Source organism: Notolabrus celidotus, chromosome 2 (genome assembly GCF_009762535.1).
Source record: "Notolabrus celidotus isolate fNotCel1 chromosome 2, fNotCel1.pri, whole genome shotgun sequence".
In the NCBI taxonomy this organism is placed as follows: Eukaryota; Metazoa; Chordata; class Actinopteri; order Labriformes; family Labridae; genus Notolabrus; species Notolabrus celidotus.
Window position 1 is genome coordinate 20,947,942 of NC_048273.1, and position 23,379 is coordinate 20,971,320.

Genomic DNA, 23,379 nt, shown 5'->3' on the forward strand with positions numbered 1-23,379 from the left:
AATGTGGGTGGTTTCCAGAAAAGGAATCATGTATTAATGTATATACAGCAGTTACTTTGGTTCCATCTATCACACTGTGCATTAGTCATTTCATGAATTCATTAGGTCAAGTAAGGGTCAGCCCTGTTCAAAGAGCATACTTGAAGTACAGCAGCCGGGTAAAGAAGCTAAAGTCAAAAAGAAGAGAATTGCTTAGCATTCAGGCCTCTCTTTCATTAGGTTCTTGTTAAGTTGGTGAAGTTGAAAGGTTCTTATCCTTCACTGGAGTAACTCCTTTTTTCTTCACCTAACAAAGTCACTCTGAATCAGTCCAGGAATAAGTTTTCCATTACAGCTGATGAGATGAACTGTGACTGTGGATGGGCGTCCACCAGAAAAAGTAAACACATTTACCTCCCATTCCGAGCAGCCACTGAAAGAGAGCAGGACTGGTTTCTGTTTCAAGTAAAACCAGGATGGAAAACTGAATTTAAAGTCTGGCTTTGTGTACATGTTTACAGTGTGGGCTCTGACTAATTCCTGCAGGTTTTTTGGAAGAAGAGTTCCCAGGCAGTGTGCGGTGATAGTAGTTGTTGGGATTTGATTGTTCCAGTTGTGTTGGACCACGTGTGTTTTTTTTTTTTGTGCTGTTAAACCATTAGTCAGGGATGGTGATCTCTCTCAGTTAAGTACCACTTTAAGCGCTGTGTTTAAAGCAGTGGTAAAACACAAACTGAGTTCTTTGGAGCAGAAAGAAAGCATACAACCTCACTACTTTGTGGATTACTCTGTGTGTTTTATTGTGTTTGCATCAAGTCTGTACACATAATAGTTTTTTCTGAAAAGCACAATACCTACTGTATCATCAGAGAATGAACAAATGGCAGAGTGGAAAAGCACTTGTCACAATTGTCTGTTCTTCTCAACAATTGTTAAGTCACAGGTGTAATGAATCGAACGGGATAACAGGCTTGAATCACAGCATAGAAATACTCAGTAACATCTTTTGGAGATGTCTGGTGCTTTTGTAGATGTTTGTTTAATTGTTTCAAACTGCACCAGAGGGTGGTTGGTGCTTATTTTCACTCTGTTATCAGCAGACAGGCTCTCTCTCGATAATTTCACTGTAACGACAACAAAGTAATCGCAGCTAATGGTGAATGAGCTTTTTAAGAAAATTATAGTGTAATGTTTTTCTGGCAGTTTGTAGTCGCTGTTTACAAAATCAAAGCTGAAAGATGTGGATAAAACCTGCAGAGTGTGGAACTAGATAAATGCCTTTGCTTGTACACTTAGATATATGTCAGTCTCTTACAATGTAATCATGCATAATCATCACATAAAGCCCTGTGCTCGTTTTCATGGGCAGATGTTAAAGTCAGCATGTCTGTTTTCAAGTCCGATATATTTTAGTTCTTATAAGAATGCCCACAAGTTTATGAGCCATTAGTGCAGGCTTTGCAAATGTTACTATAGCTAACAAAGCCTGCATGGGCATTTTAGTTGAATTTGCTTATAAAAACTGGCAAGCAACTACAGTAAAACATGAGCATCTGTATCAACAAGCAGCAGATTAAACTTGCTATTTACTGACATGACAAAGTTATCTTGAAGGGCAGGTGTTTTTTTCAGCTGGGTGTACAGGAAGAGTCCAGGAATAAGGAGAGCAAATTCAAATAAAAGCGTTAAGACAAAGACTGCTTCAAATAAGAAAGATAAAATGCAAACTTTCCATGCACACTGAGGAAATGTAGGACACCCATTAATGAGCATAGCCTGCCATTCTCAAAGATATGGACAAATGGAAAAATGCAGATGTGCACTCTCTATTCTGACTTAATTGTTCGAATGCAGTCGCTTCTTAATGAATCATGCTTATGAACACTTTACACTGCTGAGGTAGTCCAGGTATTTCCCTTCAAGGTCTTTTTAACAACTTAAAATGCTGTTCTGAAGGTAACTTCAGGTCTTGCAGACTCTTCAAATCATCTGAAAGAAAAATAATCAAGCCACAGAAACTGCACAATTAAAAAGATTTTTACACATTTTGAAGTAAAGTCATGCATTTTTTTTCATTAGAGAAACAAAGTTGGTAAGTCAGCGAGGTATATCTCACCCTGATAGCAGCTCTTCTTCATTGCTCCGTGACTCAAATTTAAAGGCAATGCATAAGATTTCACCTGGGGCCACTGCTGATCCACCTATAATATAACATTATTCTTTTAATGGAACTACATGGAGTACTTTGCTGAATAAGAGAATACAGGAGAATTGTATCCACACTGCAGCCTACCAAAGCATCAGTGCGGGATGTGTTTCTGACAGTCTCTCCTTGAGCCAACACATACTGTACACTATATGAACACCACACACTCACACACGCCTTACGATTTTAGCTGAGGTATAACAATTGCACAACTGGCAATCCCTATTCCAGCTTTCCATTTCATGTGCGAGATGGAAGTGAACTTGGATAAAAAGACTGACGCTGTTCACTCCAATTTTCTGAGGAGTCCTCCAGCTTAATTGGTCAAGCTCTTATCCCCCCCCAAGCCCACCTCGGCTTAGCCCTGGAGGAGATTTTCTCTGCCTTTACCTCTGCCTTCATTTCCTCCTTTCTCCTCTCTCCTCCTCCTCCTCCTGAGCAGTAATCGGAAGAGACTGATGGGGGAGAAAAAGAGTTGCTCTCTCTTTCCCCGTCGCCGCTCAGCCTTCCTCAGGCAAGAGAGACACTGTCGGGATAGTTGGTTAATGAACGTTGTGTTCGTTTGTCATGCTTATCAATCACTGCATGTGTAGGTGTCATTTCAACATGTCTCCTCATCTGCCATTGTTGTTGATGATGTTGTTTGTTCCCACACTGTGTGACTGTACCTGAGTCATGGAGTACAGATGCAGGAAAATGGGAGTGAAAGGTGAAACGTGAAATGTGGGTGTGTAATGACAGCTTCAAATGCAGGGAAATAATATTGGAGCCCTGAGAGGAGGCAGTGTATCATGTTTTAGCAAGTTGTATTCAGCGTTGAGCAGAATATACTGTTTTTCTGTCACATTTGTCGCAAAAGCAGGTGGTTTTCACTCTGGCCATATTGAGCTGTTCTCTGAAGCTTTTAAATGGTTTTTAGGTATTTCAATTTCCAAACACTTGCATATCAAAATATGCAAAATAGATTAAACAGGGGTCTTTTATTTTCTCAAAAAGCACCCTTACAGTGTTGTGCCATTTACCTACCATTTGCACGCCTGCATTTCCATATTCAGGCAATCAGAAAAGACATTAGCATCTCCCAGTTGCACTGCAATGGGGAAAATGTTTGGTGCTGTGGCAGACTGCTCATCCTGCAGCCCAGCGGGCGATAGGCTTGATACCCCACCCCCACCCCGCCCACTCTCGCCTACTTCTGTTGGAGGCCAGATGCACTGTGAGGAACCTTCATCCTTGGATGACTGAGCCCAGTAGATGCCAACAAGATGATATGCTTTCTCAACAGCAAGAGATGACTAAGCAATCAGCGAGCAGCCAAATTAAGCATTTTAACAAACGCTATTCTAAAGTAACATCATAGAGCCCTCAAAATATCGCCCTGCTAGCACTTTAACTACAGTGCACTTTAAGGAAGCAGTGAAGATGAATTGCACACATACTGTACAATAGCCAACACTCCAAAGATCTCCTCTTACCTTTTTAATGGCTTTAAGAAAGATTTATTTCACTCTTCTGCACAAAAACGGTCGTATTCTGTCTTTTAAAAGATCGTCTGATCAAAAGTACTGACTCAGCATGTTATCATTAGGTGCTGCAATTTTTATCTTCTAAAAAGTTGCCCTCAAAAACTTGGTTTGAAGAAAAAACTGGATATCGAATGTCTCTTGACTTTTTGCCTCCATGCTGCAACTTTCTCTGGATATTTGTGCTCTGCTTTGTCTCTACCAATGGGAAAATGTATCTTTGAACACAACTTATGCTAAGGATGACACATTTGTACACAAGCTCTGCAGATCTAGAAGCCTTATATTGGCTGCAGCTTTAAGTAATGACTCATAATGCTTGTGATGGGCCAAACTCTGAGCTGGACTCCATATAAACACTATTTCAGACAATTTATGTTTGATATACTGTATCTCTCACATTATTCCACATACTAGGAACAAAGGGAATAGCAATAGCAATCCATGAAATGAAATAGCTGTGAAAACTAATGTGTTTTATCTTGCAAGTAAGCAGGCAATGCACAACACCGGCTTCCATATACGGTGCATGAAATCATACGTCGCTCTGCTGAAGGAGAGAAAGAGGCTAAGTCAGTGTGGAGCCATGAAGGAGAGATTGCATGTCAAAAGATATGAACCACAGTAACGGACGAGTGTCTGAGAACTCCTGAAATGATTCACTGCTGAATTCCTGCTCGAGTATTAATCAGATAGCACCCGCCTGCGTGTGTTTGAAGAAATAACTAAAAAAGAAACTGTCTTCACATATCTGCTCCCCCGGGAGTACTTAATGTGGAGACATTTGTGAAAGGAGAGATGAATTCGACCATTCCCTCAGCAGTATGCAGAGGGAAAAAGCATATCACTTCACATATGAATACTGATTCCCGCACAATATCCCCTTCAAAAAGAATGATGAAATCAAATGAAAGCAAATATTTTATTGTCGTTGGCACAACAGCCACCTGTTAACAGTGGCACAGTCATGACACAGTTGTTAGAGAGCTTAAGTAAAGTGACACGGGCGGCCACAGATGGAGAGTGTGGAGGACAGTGCACCCTTTTGCCCTGCATTTGAAGTGGTCATATTGAGTTGCCATGTAAATGGATTAAACTGGAGAATCTAAGTAGGCTTCTGCACTGCTGCATGGCCTAGATTTAGCAGCTCACAGCAGCAACATAAAGCAGTATTCTTTTTTTGTGTGAATGTGTGTAACGTGTAATCCCAGCTGCCATAGTTTCCCTTGTGACAGATAAGCTCCTCCTCTGCCATGAGACGCTCAAACAAAGTTGTTTACACCTTTGTGAAGAGTGACGTTTTTTTAGCTGCAAGTGTAAGTCACACTTTATGTGTGGCAAAGCTGGGAAAAAGAAAACTCTTTAAGAACAACCACTGCATCACTTTGAGCTGAGCTCTTGTAGTCAGAAACTGTGTTGCTTGGCCACACACCCCAGATTCTACTCCTTGCCTGAGTCACTACAGAGAGCTGGTCACAGCTTATCTCGAATTTAGTGCTTGTTTATCAAACAGAATGTTATTTATTCATCTGTCTTACACTTCAGATCAAACAGGCAGTAATGTTTTCATTACACTGATATCTTTATACCAAACTGGCTTTAAAAAAATCATGATGTACAGCACAGTATGGGTTCAGCTGGGTTTTGGGAAGTCAGAAATCCAAGGCATTAGCAATAGGATCAGTGAACCGTTGATATCAGGTCTGCAACTGGGAATCATTTTCATTTTTTTGGCCAATACATGGATTTTCTATATACATTGATTTATTGTTTGGTCTAAAGATGTCCCAAAAAGTTGACAATCAATGTCAGTGTTAGTTCCCCCAAAAAGTGAAATTACTGACATGCGAGAGTAAGAAAACCAGAAAAGAAACTTAGTTAAAAAAGGAGTTTGGTTAGGTAATACAGCTCTATTTTGGTTCTTTATCTTTAACTACAGCTCCTCATTGGCTTATAAAGATGGACAGTGCATGTCCTCCTGGGTGTGGATACCATGCACATTTGGAGCAAGAGTCTGCGCAGTAGGGATCAGCTCTCTGAGCCCTTGGTACCTCTTCTGGTGACCCAAAACAAACATTTGACTAACCAATAAAACATAAGAGCCCTTAACTTCTTGTGTTATTTTAAAGCAGATAATCACAGCAACAGAAAGTGCAAACACTACTGTGTTTGTGTTTGCATCTACTCTGCTAATTTCCTGCAATTAGCACCACAGGAGTCACATTAGGCAACACAGCTGTCAATAAGGGCATTGGATCCCTTTTTATAGCATCTAATAGCCAAACAAAACCTAACTTCAAAGATTACATTTTTGTATGATTCAGCATGGTATGATGTAACTATAATGACAGAAGAATGTTTGAGAAAAAAATTGTTGACCTATATTTCAATTCAAAAATTTGATCCATGTCCTATCTGTTAACATGGAGGAGGTGGAGTTTGTGGGTCCTGTGACAGTCAGTAGAGGTGCGTTTCCACCAAGAGTTCCCAGGTCTTTTAGCCCCCAGAACTACTTTCCCTGGAACTAAAAGGTCCCCATGCCCCAATTGTTGATCGTGGGCTGAAGTGCCGGTAGATTGTGCTAATGAGGCCAGTGACGTATGGATGGGAGAAAAAGTAAATGCACTACACCACCAGACCAGTAGAGGGCAGTAAAACAAATACAAATGCCATTCATCACAGATGACACCATAGAAGCAGACGGACAGGCAGGTATCATCATGAGCAACACAACAGTTAGCCTGTTAGCATGGAAGAGACACAGCTTGCGCTGTTTTAGATCTTGCTATAGCAAGAAATATATTTCATCACAGATGGATTCACTGAATCAACACTTGAGAGGAGATAAGTGCGAGCAGTAAAGACGTTTCAACACGGCTTTAAAATCCTTTTAACTCAAAAGGCCGTGGCAGAGATCAGCCGGTGTTTTGGTTTAAACAGCGACCCTGTTAACTGCCAACTTTCAGCCGGATGCATCCTTCACAAACGTCTTTGGGCGGTCAGTAAATATCTTATTAGGATATTTTGACATTTAAAAAAAAAACGAACTAGTTTGTATTCACAGAAACTCCCTATGTGTCTCAACAGCTGTGTAAACTCAACAAACACTGTTGCGTTCAGCTGAAGCTTTGTTTACAGGGTCACTTTTAAAACCGTAACACCGGGAGAGCCGCATTCACGGTGGGCTGAGAGAAGACTAATGTTACAAGCTGCTAAATCAAGTGAATCTAAATTTAGACCCTGGGTCCACCGGTTGAAACGCACGTAGTTCTGGGGTAAAGTTCCTCAGGTCGAAAAGTGCCTTAGGAGGAGCTCTAAGTGTTTTGGCTTCGCTTTTATACAGTTGTCATTTTGTCTATCTTTTATACAATCATTGTCAGTTCTCAGAATAATAGCACAGATTAGTTTACTCTCTCCGTGTAATCAAACATAATTTTAACATAGTTATAACATAATTCATCTTCAACAGAGTGGGGTTTTTTTTATGTAACAACATCTGCAGAAACATCTTTACCCCAAACATGACTGAGTATAAGATCTCCTTGGCTTGACATTTCACACATGAGCTTCAAAAGTAAGATCAAACTAGAGAAGATGTGTTGGCTGCCATCCTCCAGCAGACTCACTCTCTCACACTTTGACTCACTGGACTGAACATTTCCGGATGTCACATTGCACCATCTCCCAAATGCCACCAGTGGCTCAGCCTGAAATGAGTTCATAAGGTAATCAGATTGAGACTGAGTTCCCCCTCTCCTCAGAGGGATCAAAGGCACACTAAAATTTCCCCTTCTTTTTTTTTAAAGTAATGCTCATTCTTCGATCTGTTCTTACAACCTAGAACAAGGACACAAAATGGAGAAAAAGGTGGCTGTTTATCACACCACAAGTATAATGAAAGACCCCCCCCCCCCATATCAGAAAGCCCCTTCAGGGCTTTGGAGCAGCCTCAGCTCTCAGGTTCACCTCATTTTAAGGTTTTAGCAGTAACCCTTGCAAATCTGAGGCGAGTGAGGGGATAAAACATGTTGTCTATGAGCATGTGGAGGTTGCATCTTGCCACACAGACACCTGTCGTTAATGCATGGAGAGGATTTGTCTCCATCCCCTGTCCTTTTGTCCTTGCATGCATTTTTATTTTTTATTTTTACGTCTCCATTCTGTTAATAATACATGAATGTCCTCTTTCCCTCCCCCTCCTTCTCCCCCCCCCCCCTCCCCCTCCTCTCCTCCCCCTGTAGCAATTATTGAACCCACCACCACTAGTGCTGTCTCAAGCCCAGGTCAGTATATGTCACCATGCTGTACACCAAAAAAAATCAGCAAAGAGGTCCGCTACATACTAACCTGAGCTCAAATCCTCTCCTCCATCTTGATTTGTTTCGATTTGGCTGGCTGCGATGCCTGCTGGGTGTACAGCTTTATTGTATGTCCTTTTACTTCTTTGATTTGCATTCCTTTTTTTAATTTCTATTTTCTCAGTATTTGGGTTCTTCAGCCTGGCTACACGTATCCTTCTGCAGCCTGTGTCATCTCGCCCGCCCTCCTTCCTTTCATTACAACCCCGCCTCCACCACCGCCACCATGTGGAGCTAACAGTAGTGTCATCAAAGCGGCTCTTTCACACAGGCCCCCGGGTCTGACGCTTCTCATTATGCTGATGATGGCTTCTTCTCTTTCTGGCTTTCTCTCACCACCAACAACACCACCACTCCCCTGCTCCTCAGTGCTACCTAAATGCAGTATACATCAAAGGCAGGAAGCTGCTTGGTGGCAAAGGTCTCTTGGTTTGTTGTTGCAAGATGGAATCGCTGCTGTCTTTGTACTTTTATCACTCCCTTTATGTCTCCCTCTTCTTTTCTCCATGTCTTAATCTTCCTGTATCCCTCTCTCCTTTCTCGCTCTGTTCTTTTCTCTTTCTAGAACAATCAGCTGGCATTCTGCCACCCTCTTTAACCCGATATCCTGCTAGAGCTGCTGTCGTTGCTACACTGTCAATGTTGCCTCTTGTTCCCCCTCCCTCTCCTCCTCTTCGTCCCCCTCCTCCTCGGTGTATTCTGCCACTTCCACATTCCAGCCCAGAGTAATCCCCTCTGCCTGGTCGTCTTGTCCCCCTAACTAATGATTTTTAGCAAGTATCAGAATGTAATCTCTCATGCTGGTTACATTATGTTGCTTAATACTGTTCAGGCACACAGAAAACATGCAGAATTGGACCCTCAATGAATTCCAACATGCTGAAAAGCAGCTGCACATGCAAACACACGTCACCACATGTCAGGATGCAAGATGAAATTGCTTTGCATTTTTTTATCCAGCGCTGTGTATTGACGCCATCTTTTTCCTCCGGCGCCTTATCGAGACACAGCCTTGGATTAGCCCATTCTCACCTGCACTCTCTACCTGTCTATCCGAGCCAAATATAATTATCCATGGAGATTTCGTCTGATAACAAGTTAAAATAAGCTCAGCTGTGATGAGGAGTCCTGGCATGGCCCTGAACTCTCATTTGATGTGACGCTTGCAGAACAAATGACAATTTCATGGTCCAAAGGAACACCAGTGGTTTCAATCGGGGAGATAAACTCACTCAGCGTCCCACTGTTCTTGTTTGTTCCAAGTTATATTTGAAGTTAATTTTTTGATTGCACCCTCGCTAAGTGGCTTTGCAATGGGAATTACTTTAGATCCATGCAAGTATCTCCTCATCACCAATATTGTTCTATCAAGTTAAATATTTAATTTTAATAGTGTATCACCTTTTATTTCTCCTGTAAAAGAGTTTGGGAAGATGTGCTCCCAAAATGAGGAATGAAAATCTTGCCTGAGGTATGCAAATCAGGAGAAATGAAGTGGAAAAACTGATCAATCCCCACAGCACTGGCAGTTCAGCTCATTTATCAAAGGCAAATGATGAAATACATTTCAGCTACACAAAGAAAACAATGTTTATAGGCATCATAAGTCTTTGTGCTTTTAGAAGTTACATAGCTATTACAGAACAACTTAAATACGATTCAGTCCAGAATGTGAGTGTATGTAGATCCCATTTTTATCCTAAATATTTAAACCTTCTGACTCGGAGCCTGTTCAAAGCTCAAACTGTGGACACACTTGTACTACAGGGATTGGCCAATGATCACAAACTGAAGCTGTGTTCACACTCAGCAAAAACACTTAAATACTTTAAAGGCACTCTGAAACCGCAGATATTCGCCAAGGTCAATAGTCCATTGCTCTATAATGTATGCAAATTTGCAAGCTAGCTGTTCTAAATGTATGTCTGGATGTATTTGTTGGACCCCCAGTAATAATTTGGTTGTGAAGTGGATCTCGATCTATCCAAAATTTGATTTGTCTGTCCTTGACCCACACACACTTTCACTAACTTTCATGAGCCTGCAGTTTCTTCTGTTATCCTGCAGACAAACAAACAAACTGCACAAACCCGTAAATAATGTGACTACTTTAAAAAAAGAAAATAATAAACTACTTGAATTTGTATTTGCATGTTTCTTGGGAAATATGTCAGAAAAAGCTAAATCCAATCAACACTTTGATACGGTTGTAAAGTTAGTTTTCAGCTGAACTAATTTTCTGATCATGGAAGTTATACTTCTACCAAGCAGCAGGGATCATGTTGACTGTATTGCAATGAAACCACGGCTAACTGTACCACTGCATAGAGTTTAGGTATTTTGGATAATCAAAACATGTCTTGTGTATGAAGTGTGAGGTTGATGCTTTGTAGGCCTGAAAAAGGTTATGCAATAATCCTGCATCGTCACAGAACTGCTACTGCTGTAGCTACATTTCAGTTCAGACCATAGACTGTATAAACAATGGATGTAGTATCCGTGACGTCACCCATCTGTTCCTGAATGCTGTTTTGAAGCCAATTGGCGGCGGCGGCAGCCATGTTGGAAAAGCCGAACTCCAGACAGTGTGACATAAAGAGGCAGAGTTTGGGCCTCCTAGCCAACAGCTATGTGTTCCCGTCCGGGAGTCAAGTCAGTCATGTCCTTATTTGAGCAAAACTCGTAATCTTAATATCTTCTGAACCGTCGCGTTAGAAAAAAATCCCCCCCCCGTACAGTGTGTGCTCAATGAATTGCAGTTTATCACACTTCCGCATGGGCTTCATGGTTTGAGACCGGAGGTTGCCGCTTGGTTCAGACCCTTACTATCAGCCTTGAATCTACTTTAAAAAAGCAGTTAAAACTCTAACTACTCTGGACAAAAAGCAAAGCGATGTGTGTGTGTTAGGTTGCCTATGACCACTTGAAGGCTCTCAATTACTAGAAGAGAGCATTGGCTGCTGAAAGTTAGCACTGACCGGTGCACTGTCCTTGGCTGTAGTTTGTTTAGGAGGCGGCATTAGGGCCGGTGATGCCAGTGGATTTAGTTATGAAGTCCAACTCTGTTGTTGGGCTGGAACTGCACAGTCTGGAAGCAGTTGCAGAGAGAGGGAAGATGATGGACATGATATCACTGTCCTCAATACTCTCCTCCCACCAGCTCCATGATGAACTCTGGCAGATGGACAGCATATTCAGCCACCAGCTCATCCCACCAAAGAGCAAGACGGTCTGCTTCAGGCGTTCACTTGTGCCCAACAGACGTCAGCAACTGTGACCACAGCCTAAGCCAGCTGTGACCCCCCACCCACTCCCACTCGGCTGTAGCTGTCATACTCACTGCTCTCAGCTTTAACTGCTCCTACATCCAGATCCAATGGTGACTGAAATAGAAGAGTGTATAGGCTAAAAGAAAGGCTGTTTAAACATCTGCAGAACAAGGACCCATACATTGCTTAACTTTTTTTTTGTAGCATCAAAAAAATTAATTAAAAAATTTAAGTTTGATTCTTTGTGGAGAGTAAGATGAAAAAATAAATGCAGCTCTCAGGCCTGTAGGTGTTCAGCAGGATGTGGCATCCATAACAATGTTTAAGGAATTTCAAAATAAAAGCGTATTTTGAAGATGATGATGCAGATCTTTGTTCTGACTTTCTGTTGCTTGTTTGTTTGGATCATTTTCAGCCAATCAGTGTGGATCAATCCAAATCAATGGATTGTTACACCCAAAATATTAACTTTTAAGCTCTGAAGTGATCTAGGTAGTTAAAATTTAGATTTACGTTTAAAATTGATACCTACACTATCTGAATTTTCAACTTCTGTCACTTGAATTTCACACCTTTGACTCAAGAAAACCCTTCCCTCTTTATCTTACCTCATCACTGTCAGAGAGCTTTCCTCACACAGGAACAGAAAGCATGTGCTGTTGCTACTTGGCAGAATATTTTATTTACAGCACTGTCAAAGTTTACACTGATGATGTTTAAAATGGTAATATTCCACAGTTTTGTTGACAATGAAGATCTTAAGCTTGTTTCATCTTGAGCATATGGATTTGTATGTTTTTACCTAAACATAAAGCACTGCACCAGTACTGTGTAGCAGCTGGCTGGATGCCAAGCTGTCATCCCAATGAAATGTAGATCTGTGATAATAGCTTCTGCTCCCACAGGCTTTCACGTCTGTTTATTCCTGCAAATCACTTGACAGTAGAAAAACAATGTTCTTAACACTGTTCTGAGCCCAATTTCTTGTCTGTGCGCGACTCTGTGTACAGTGCTACCGGTTCAAGGAATATTACATGCATTATACATAATCTGTGTCTCTCTGATTCCCAGGTGTCATGTTAACTCCCAACTAAACAAAATTCAGGCAGCCTGAATGGAGCTAAGTGAAGATGATCGCTCCCATATTACTGGTTATGGCGCTCACTTTTCATTTTGCATGATTAGTTTTTTTCAACCCGAAATCCGATACAATCAGAATTAATTTAGAAACTGATGCTGTCATCTTTTGAAGCCCTGACCATGAAGCACCAGGAGATAGGACGGGGAAAGTAATGAGTCTCTGAAGGTTTATTTATTTTGGCAATATTGTGCATTTAAAAGAATCCACGATAGTGCAACCTTTAAGGGTTTTAAACTGCCAGTCATGGATAGTGCATTGCATTTTTGTCCTTAGCTTTGCTGTGTACAAAAAAAGAGCCAAACTAGTTCCTGTACAAAGATGTTTTGAAACTCAAAGTATGACCAGTTTTATGAGGACGTTTTCCTGATTGATTTAGAGCAAGGCTGGGTCATATATCTCTCTTTATTCAAGGTCCAGAGCCCAACATCAAAGAGATAATCTACCTTATTAAGTATTCTTCTCAAGTCCTCAAAATTCAAAAGTCACTCACTCAGCTCCCCAAGGCCCAGGGAGCTGTGTTAATCAAATTATTTTAGTGTGCATGCAAAGCTTCTTTAATCAAAGGAGAGTGAGCTAATTTATGTCTGAAATCAGGGTAATGTCTTCTTTGGAAGACGACTCTAAACAAGGTTAGGTTGTACTTTATCTGATGTTGGTACAAGTTGGACCCTGAGGCACATTCTGTTGATATTACACTGTGCTAGGCCCTCTCAATAAATAAACAACTTTGAAATTTTCTCTTAAGTTCTAAATTAATGGTCTCTCTTGGCCGTCACTTTGTAAATATTGGACTATTACTGTAAGAAGCTCACACTCACACTCAGAGTGTATTTGAATCCATGTAATGTGTTACTTTGGTGATTTTTTCACTCTTTTCCCAAATTGGAAAATGTAACATTTTCTAACTTTAGCCCTGATACATAATGCATCATTGGCTGTGTTCATCAAAGTTTAATAACCTTTGGACCTTTTGTCATAGCTTTTTTTTGTTCGGCTTCAGTGGGGATTAAACGTGATAAAAGAGTAACAGTTTGAAGTCATATTTTGAAACAAAAGTTTTCAGATGTTCACCCCGTTCAACAGAGGCACTGCATTGTGGATGAGGAACTTGCATATTGGTTGCAATCAGCTTGTATTGAACGCAAAGCGACTTTAAGATTCACTGCGTTCCTCTTTGTTTCAAACAGCATCTTTACTTTGTCTGTGGGGATGTTGTCAATATGGTGTCACATCAAACAAAGGCTCTATTTCTAGGCATATTTCAACATAAAAGACCAAACTTCAGAGCCTGTGAAATGGAGAAACTGGCTCTCCTATTTACTAATTCACATCAAATTATTTTACATTGTGCACTCACAGCTCATTGCTCAAAAACAAAACAGTAGTTAATATAACAGAAGTTTGGTTTTCAAACAAGAATAATTACACTAAATGGGCAGGGTGTCCTACAGCAGTGCATTCAAGCAATTTATATTGTGGCACATATGCTCCAGCTTATGCTACATGTCCAAATTGTCTGCTGGAATACTGATTAATGTAGAAAACTAAATACCAGTTCATTCTGAATTATATGATTTGCCGGAGAAAGAGCAAAAATATTCACCAGCCCTCATGTAATGAAAACCATAAGAATATTAAAGGTATCTCTGGCTTTAAGACCCAGTAATAAGTTTCTGCTGCCACAGCATGTCCTTAATTTCCATCAGGATTATTCCTGACATTGTGCAGGGAACACTAAGTATCAGTGTTCTGATACTTTGAGATTGATATTGGATTTCTTGGATGTCATTGAATGAGTTGCATAGATCTGGTTGTCCTCTGTTTCACCCCAGTCGCAATCAATCACACGAATCCCTGTCAATCAGCACACATCACCCGTTACGTAACACTATCTGCATCTGTTTCACTCTTTCCCTTTATAGCAAACTTTGCTCCCATCCCATATGTTGGTTTCTTTTTTATCTTTCAAGCTTAACAGATAAGCAGTGACACTATAGAAGTGTCAAATAGAAGTAGGAACTAGAAAGGGGATTTTTTTTTCCATCGCCTGGCTCTTCTTAACTTAATTCAAAGCACAGAATCTGTCCTTCTCTTCTCCTGCAGCCCTTGAAAACCTGAAATAAACCACCACCCAACTTGCTGTATCTGGAAAAAAAAATACCAAGACAGAGTGTGTGGTTTTGCAGATGCTGAAATCTTATGAAAAAAGTCTTCATCATTAGCTGAACCAAGCCTGAGACCTTTTAAATCTCTTTTTTTAACCAAACAGCGGCTGAAGAAGAAAAGTGTTAACAATGCTAATGTATACTGTGCTCTTCCACTTCTGTAGCCTGAAGCACTAGCCAGAAGAGCTCAAGATGAGCTGCGTCAAGTGGCAATTACAATATAGCCACCAATGTGACTACAGACTACTCAGGTTGAGTCACCCCGGGCTAATGGCAGTATAAATACTCTGCACTTATGAAATATTCAGTAGGACGGCACATCTCCTACTGATAAGCTTACGTTGGGTTCTTGTCTGAGTGGGCTTGGTTATGTATATCTCTTCAAGGACTGGTCTACAGTGCTAAACTGCTCCAACAGTCTTGATAGTAAACAGTCTTGTCTCTTTTTTACCCAGCATGCCTGGTGTCAGACACACTGAGCTTCCTGCAGATAATCCATTTGGCAGTGAATTTTCTACCAGCCTTATCAGTTATAAGGTGGCGAGATCAAGAGCGCCGCCAACCCCTCCTCTCGCCCCTGCATTGCCACCTCAACTCCTGTCCCGTACAGTTTGTTTTTAGACGATATGCTGACCTTCATTTTCACCGGGTGCTAACTCTCCCAATCATCCCTGGAAGGACCTGATAAGCAGATGGCATGTCATCTATCATACTTGACCCCTGGATCCCAGGACAATGTAAACAGAGGATAGGTTTTTGTCCAGTGGAACTGCAAGCCTGTAAGCTCCACCAGTCGAAAAAAATGTTACAGTAGACAGGTTTGAAAATTTAGGAAATGTTCCCTCTTGCTAAAATGTATTTTATCTAATGGAAAGTAAGTCAAAAATCAGAAGCCTGACTACATGAACAGACTCCTCATGACGCTCTTCTTTGTACAGTATACATCGAGCACTTACTCAGATCGATTATCTAATTTCAAAGCACTCCTGAGCTCTACAGCATGATCCTCTGAAACATCAAAGCGTGCCAGTGTTCCAAGAGTTCATTTAATTGTTAAACAGTTCCCATGCCTCTTCACAACATTTGCATCTACACTCTTTAACAGCATATGTTTTCTGTTAATGAAAACCATTATTTCTGATATTCTAGTAACAAACAATGTGATTGCCTTATGATCTTCTGCTTCCTCTATGTAATTCTGTTTAATGAGTATGAATCAGGCAAAGTGTTATTTTTGCTATTTGGCTGATTGGTACCCAGTTGTTTGTGTGATATTAGTCATTATGGGTTGAATGCTCTTTTGCTGTGGCTGCCTGGATTTTTATTATAGTGCCCTACAACACATCTGAGTGCTAATTCTGATTAGTTAAACGCAGGAGATACAGACAATGAAACTGATTTGTTTTACCATGTTGGGGAGGGTGCTCTAAGACAATGTGGTATCTGATTCTTCTTCATTAATTATGAAACGCTCAAGAAAGGCTTCAGAAAAAGAAAAATTTTCAAAAAACTTTGAGATAGAAATGATAAGTAATTGTCTAATTTGCTGCTATACAATAAACAAAATAATGGTTAATGAATCTCCGTTTGAAGTGTGTCCATATCGGTTGATCTGTACTTAATTATCTACATTTTTAAAACAGTACCAACACAACTGCAGATGAAAGGCATAGATGTTACATTGCATGAACGTAGTTGCTTTGACACTATCCATTGGTTCTGGCATTTTGGTTCCCAACAATGACGTTTGCCATATTGGATTTGCTGACTCAACCTGCCTTTCAGTCAATCTAGCTAAAGAGGTGGAGATGCTAAAATGCAGCCATCTGTCAGTCAGCTCTATTTCAATTTTGTAACCCCAAGCCATTATATTATCTTAACAGTTGCATTATGAACAATTCACCATCCTGTATGTGTGCACGAAATGAAATGAACTGCTTAGACAAACAATGTTTTATCCAGGCATTAAACATGTCTATTTCAGCTGTAAAAGTAGGGCACTTCAACATTAAGGCTGATTTATACTTCTGCGTCGAATTGATGGCGTAGCTTACGCCGGGGGTCCGCATAGCTCCCTTACCTACGCAGAGGCCTACACACGTAGCTGACGTGCACCTCCTCCAAAATGTAACTACGTGTAGAATTGATGCGGACCGCAATCCCTGTGATTGGTCCGCTCAGCGGCTTGTATTTCCTGCATTTACAGCACTTCCGGGATCCCTGCTCATCGGCCGCACATCGGCCGTGTATTTCATCTCCCTCCTCTCTATTCTTCATGTAATCATGTCTGTATGTAAAACAGCAACATGTATCAGCTGTAGATTAACATAACACGCTCTGAATCGCTCTGGAAAAGTAAACAGAGATTGTAGCGGGGCTGGAAGCAGGTGACCGGCTATCACAGAGACCGCACTGCCCTCAAGCGTTTCGGCGGGGAATTGCTGTGTGACACAGACACGTCGACGAACAAGTATGTGGTGCTTATGTCGGCGTCAGCCCCTGCTGCGTAGGGGAGACGCAGAAGTATAAATCAACCTTTAGACCTAATGGGGATTCCTTTGCTTTTGGAGGAAGCCTAAAGTGGACACTTGAGGAACTGCAGTTTTATATACTTTGGTATTTGACTTAAATTTTAAACACCACGTAATAAGGGGTGAGGTGGATGCAGGTAGCATGTTGGAGCTTCATAAAGGAGGTGCTATTTGTACACAGAGAACAAAGACTTTGTACATTAAGCATGTATACAGTTGGCCATCTAAATAACTGGAAACTACCACATTGGCCTGAATATAGGACGACCCTGATAAGACTTATTCTTATCTAAATATTTTTTTTACGAATAAAACAGTTGTAATTTGCAATAATGATAAAACAAAACATTGAGTTATTTAAAAATCAAATTACTAATTTACATGGAATACGATGTTATTACATAAGCACTTGTGGTATCAGTATTTGAATGATATAATGAGAATACCCTGTAGTCTTTTGAAGGATGCTAATGGACATACCTTCAACCGTTTTTCAGTCACATACTCCTACACGCACTCCGAGACGATCTTAATGGGTTCACCATCTTCCTACATTAGACTCTGTGGTACCATATTTCTTAGTTATGACATTTGTCTATTCTCTCTGCTGCATTGATTCTTAAAAAGGCTTCATAAACCCACCTCAGTTGTTAGTTTACGTGTCCTACTTTCGTGCAGTTTTGTTTGTCGTGTGACGTCATCTTTCTTTCCCCTGGCACTGTGCTGAATCACAGCTGGCCTCAGACAACTGGCGCCATCCATTGTGAGAAATATTGACATTTAATAACTAAACCCTGAATATCAGACAATCCTACTGTTTCCAGATGTCTTATATTCAGGTCAATACGGTATTACCAAGCAAAATATGCTGACTTTTTTTCAGGGCACTGATTTGATACTGCGACTCTGATTAACCTACCTAATGCATTGTTATGCTAGTAGCACTTACCTTCTGTACAACTACAAGATTTAATAAACAATACAAAAAATAATCTGCCACTAATAAAGAATAGACCATAAAGCATAAAATCTTCTTACAGGTGATGATTTAAGAGGGCTCAAATGAGGGGATTATAAGGGATTGTTTTCCCCCCTTTGTGTCAATTGTTCTACTTAACCATGTGGTCCAGAGCTAATAAGCTTACTTCCTGCTTTAGATCTGAAGCAGAACAATGCTTAATAACTACAAATTCACTCCCTTATTGAACCAAATGAACTGAAGGTAGAGGCAAGGAAAGACACAAGTCAGCAGAATGTTGAATTCAGATGCTGAACAATGTGGCAATTGAATGTTCTCGATTTTTTGCATAGAATTGGTTTTCTTTGAAGTGCTGGGGTCGCACTTAAATTGTGTCATACGTGCAAAATACTTGTATGTATTGGGATTATGTTTTTCTGAGGAACGTTTGATTTGGCTTGAATAGTTTATCCCAACATCTGTCTTATTCCCATAATCTTTAGAGGCATCCAGAAAACATTTTGGACCTCCACTAAGACCCTCTTACCTCTCTCCCATTCAGTCGTAACTATATAAACAGATTATTATCCATATTTCATTGGCTTTAGCCTCCACTACTCCTCTGTGCCCTCTGTAAAGACGCTTTTTCAGGGCTGCTTTTCACCAGTTTGTCAGTCTCAGATGTAAATGACCGTGCTGCCATTCCCCCCCCCCCCTCAGCAGATTATTCTACTTACCCCACATCTCTCTCACTGAGCCTCTCTGCCTCTCTGTTTCCCTCGTTCCCACATGTACCGCTCTCCTTCTCTACCTCTGATTATCTCTCCCACTTCGCTTCTCCTCAGGAGTGTCGGCCATTAAATGCAAACCTGGTCGTGCTGTCAGTCCCACGCACACACAGAAGCAGCACGGCGGCACACACTGAAACGTTAATAACTGTCTCCAGAAGAACAAGAAAAACTATTTCACAGACTTCACTAGCTTCTCTGTTCATCTTCCATGGATATTTCTCAGTATTTGTGGGAATAACATAGGCGGTGGGTATAAGAACTGAGACCTGTCATAGCCTTTTTCATTTCATAATATGTGCCAGGGAATCTTCTTCCTTTAAAGTGTTTATTCCCACCCCTTATTTGAGCTTGTGTTGCATGCACTGCTTTCATCCCTGCCGCTGTCACTTCTATATTTCTTTTCAACCACAGCTTTTTCAGAGTTTACCGATCACCAAACCTCACACATCTCAACGTACCCAGATAATCAAAGCACATTATGCATTGTAGCACTTTCAGGTCTGTGACATCCTTTCCCCATTTCTAGATGTTGTAGCTACAAAACCTGCATTCTTGCTAAATTGAAAGCTCAACAAATAACAAGAAAAGACCACGAAAGAGAAGTCACTTTTCAAAGGGCAAGTAGAAGAGTTCTTTTTGTCAATTCAAATCTTTACCTAACTTTAATTGGCCCTCGTGTCATGGCAGCCGGTGTGATTAATAGGACGATTCAGTCGGAAAGATGAGTTTCGGTGCCTTAACAACAGACAGGAGTCTGCTGTTGCTCTGTGAGAGCTGGAGCAGAAAATGGAGAGTCATTTCCTTTTATGGCCACGAAAAGCTGCTGTACAGTTTCAGTCTTGGTCTATAATTGAGACACCAGGGTATATTCTCTTTCTGGACAGACTCTAATGGTTAGTGCATTAAGGAGCATGATTGAAGAAAGCCACACACTTACAGTAGAGGCTGTGGTAAATCAGAAAAGATGGCTTTTTGGCCAACTTGTAGATTGCAGCTGGTTCCCACTGTGCAGTGCTTTAGGTCTCTCTGTCATCTCTGCTGAGAGCACTCTTCAGCAGAGTTAAATGGGTGTAATTTTGAGGTAAAAGAGAGAACACTTTTACTGGTAATGGAGAGAAGGCTTTGGACATGTTGTCATTGCCCTTGGAAATGCAGTAAATGCACTCTTCAGGCTTGGCTGAGTTGTTAGGAGGCTCTCAGATTTTGTATTCCTCTCATGAAGGAGGGGGAGCCGAGGCAGAGGCTTTCATTAAGACATCAGCTGGACTCTGCATATTCACAGACCTGCAGGTTCAAGGTGCTTAGCCCTGCCATATCTAATAAAACCAAACAACAGTCTCTATTTTAGGATCTAATTCCTTTTTTTAAATCCGTCTTTGATGAAAACTCTCAATTCGGGGATTATTAATGTTGTTTTTTACAGACTGAAAATGATACTAAAACCAAAGATATTAGTGAAATGTATTCATTTTGCAGTTTTGATTGTGTCTTCCAAATGGCACCTGTTGATGTATTTGATGTGTTCAGTTACCATGGTAGCATGTTCTGTCCTGTCATTAGCTAAGCAGAAAGAAACTCTAAATACTCCTCAGTGAAAAGAATCAATCACAAATTTTTTTATCAAAAATTACCCTGAATCTCTGAATTCATTTTGCTCACTTAGTGCTGCTACCTGTTAACTGAAAAACAGTGCACATGTATTAACATGAATGCAATGAACAACAAACATCTCGCCAATTTGGCCGACCACAAATATACTTAAGGGTTTGTTTTCCTTAATAGCTTAAAGTAAGGCCAACTAAACCTCTCATCCACAGCCCATCAAAATAAATAGATACCTTCAGATGTTTTTAAAATCGTTTTTATGTACTTTCAAATATTTGATTTCTATATTTGAATTTAGTCTGGTTCTGTTATACCAGTATAAACAGAAATAGTTCAGTCAGTCATCTCAAATTGAAGTGATCAACTTTTAGTTCAAGAGTATGACATTGTGTTTGGCGTCAAGGCTCAGAACCTGAACATTCCTTGCAGATTAAATTTACATGCAGAAATGAAGGAGGGATGACATCATATCTTAAACCCCCTCCCTGTAGTCAAATCCTGCAGGTGGATGCTGTAGAGGTGGTGGGGCTGAGAGTTTGAGCACAGTAGTGTCATTTGCAAAGCAGCTTATATAGACGGCCTGATCGAGAGGAAACTTTGTCAGGTGATTGTGAGAATGACAGCATGGCAAATGTGAAGCAGTGCAGCTCAAGTTTCCTGCCTGAACTAGCTCACAGGCGTAGCTCCATTTATACTAAGATCAAATTCATTATTGTGTTTACCCCAGGGATTATATAGATCATAGATATTATATACCATAGCTTTTGTTTAAGAAATGATGCAACACAACACCACCCATTGCAAAACTATCTGATATAATTCAATAAGATACCATACAATACAAGATACAGGAGGATACATTACTCTTTATAACCCCTGTGGAGAATCACATCTTGTGCTGATACCATAGACTGTATAAATAATGGATGTAGGATCCGTGACGTCACCCATCTGTTTCTGAAGCGCTGTTTTGAGGCCAATCGTCTGCGGCAGCCATATTGCTGCTGTGGAGCGATTGTGACGTAAAGAGGCGGGCTTTAAGCCTCCTAGCCAACAGCTACAGTGTTCCCTCCTGTCAGTCAAGTCAGCTGTGTCTCCCTTTTGTACCAGGCTGTAAACATGTTTATTTCTGCTGTAAAGATCGGCTTCTTTCAATTGGTGTGTATGTGGTGTCCGGTACTTCCGGAGCCAGCCTCAAGCAGATCCTGGATGAACTGCAGTTTTTAGCATTTCCGCATTGGATTCATATTTTTAGACCTGTGGTTGCCACTTATACCAGCTGATACTTAGCTGCTCCCACAGTAGCTTTGCATTACTGTTAAACACTGAGTATTTTAACACTTCTGTAAATTCTGCAATGTACATTTCCATCCATTTCCCGGGAGCTCTATTTGTGTCTCAGAGTGTAGGGCCAGGACAGCTTGTTGTGAGGTTTCTTATATATTCATATATGACAGCTGTGTGCCAGCAGATTACTGGTCTTTCAAGCGAAGGTGCCTGTGGGGAGCTGCATCCTTGTTGCCAACTATCCTGGTAATGCTTAAACAGCAGCACTTCTCCTCACCCATGACATGTCTCCTTCTCATGTTTTTGAATCTTGAAGAGTCGGGGTGCCTATATGTCCCTCTATGATAAGTGTTGGGAATTACACAGTAATTAGTTTGCTAATTCCCAACAAACGCTGACTGAGGCTGACAGCAGAAGAAGCCTGAGGAGTAAAGATACAGTGCCTCCTAAGGCAACCTTTCTGTAACCCTTGCTCCCAAATGTTGAACAGAGAACATGATACAAGGATTTTTTTCACCTTCACTTTTTGTATCTGATTGCTTGTGCGATTCGTCTTTATCTTTATAGAAGTAGCTGTTATAAACATTGTGTACATAAAATATCTCAATTAATTTCCTTACAACTTTATGATTAATAATCCTTTTCTGTACTGCATATACATTCTAATTAAGGTGCTCAAAGTAAACTGTTACAACTATACAACCAACTGCACTGAGTATTAAGTATTATATGCATATAAAAAATGCAGATACATTACATCTAGTAGGGAAATGTGTCAAAATCTATTAAATATTATTCACAACAGACTCACTTAGACAAATCCAAACAAACGTGTTCACTCACTTTGTTTTCACCTTGCGTATCAATTGATCTTTAACTCCCACTTACAACACCTGCATGGAAATGCCTGACAGTCATCAGGGATGTGACTGTATTGGCTACTTATTTGTATTTCATCCAGCCAGCCTTGAGTGAAACAGACTCCAATCTCAACTTAATCAGATCAGCCTGGGAACAAACAGCACAACTCTAACTGGATTTGCCTCCTGCTTTGTATGCAAGATCATACAGCAGGAAATGTGATAGAAGGGCTCACTCCTGCAATTCTTTCCTATCCACATGGACAGAGAGAGATTTTTGAATGACTGCTGTTGACTTCCTGCACTTGTTTCACCTTCAAAAACATTGTGCTATTGATTGTGAGGATCAAAACACACAGTTTTTATGGCAGGGTTTATTGTCCAGTGTCTTCTCAAATCACACCCCAGACACCTTCCCCTCGTCTTTTCTTTAATTCCTTCTTTACTTCTTTTGTCAAGTTTGATGTGTTCTGTGTCGCCCCGCCGCCCTCTCAAGATGAACTCTGTGCTCCATGCGGCAGTGCTGCTGCACAGTGTTGTTTTTACTCTGGCAGACAATTATCTCTGAGACGCCTGAACAGAGAGAGCTGCTACGACAATTTCCCCCTACCATTAAATCAGTCCACACTGCCCATCAGCCACCAAATGACACACACTTTTCTATGCACCAAAACACACTGAATCATGCCACACACACACACTCACA

The 23,379-nt window shown here is 40.8% G+C and overlaps 1 protein-coding gene and 1 long non-coding RNA gene across 7 annotated transcripts in view; one reads left to right on the forward strand and one right to left on the reverse strand.

Annotated features, from left to right (window-relative positions):
* negr1 (neuronal growth regulator 1) overlaps positions 1–23,379 on the forward strand; it is a 240,512-nt gene that overhangs the window by 202,293 nt on the left and 14,840 nt on the right. For 2 of the 6 annotated variants that reach the window (XM_034706749.1, XM_034706724.1), the window contains 2 exons: positions 7,950–7,991; positions 8,191–10,589. The exons of 1 other annotated variant lie outside the window; for it this stretch is intronic. In XM_034706749.1, coding sequence (XP_034562640.1) covers positions 7,950–7,991; positions 8,191–8,351 — 203 coding nt within the window. In that variant the 3' untranslated portion in view covers positions 8,352–10,589. Of the gene's footprint in view, positions 1–7,949; positions 7,992–8,190; positions 10,590–11,226; positions 11,639–23,379 lie in introns of those variants that run through there. 3 more of the 6 variants (XM_034706756.1, XM_034706732.1, XM_034706761.1) reach the window with 3 other exon arrangements.
* The window catches only part of LOC117829205, a 61,868-nt gene continuing 39,243 nt past the window's right edge, over positions 755–23,379 (reverse strand). Inside the window, exons 3-4 of the long non-coding RNA XR_004634577.1 lie at positions 2,096–2,180; positions 755–1,968 (exon numbers count right to left, since the gene is read on the reverse strand). This is a non-coding gene — a long non-coding RNA (uncharacterized LOC117829205). The remainder of the gene's footprint in view (positions 1,969–2,095; positions 2,181–23,379) is intronic.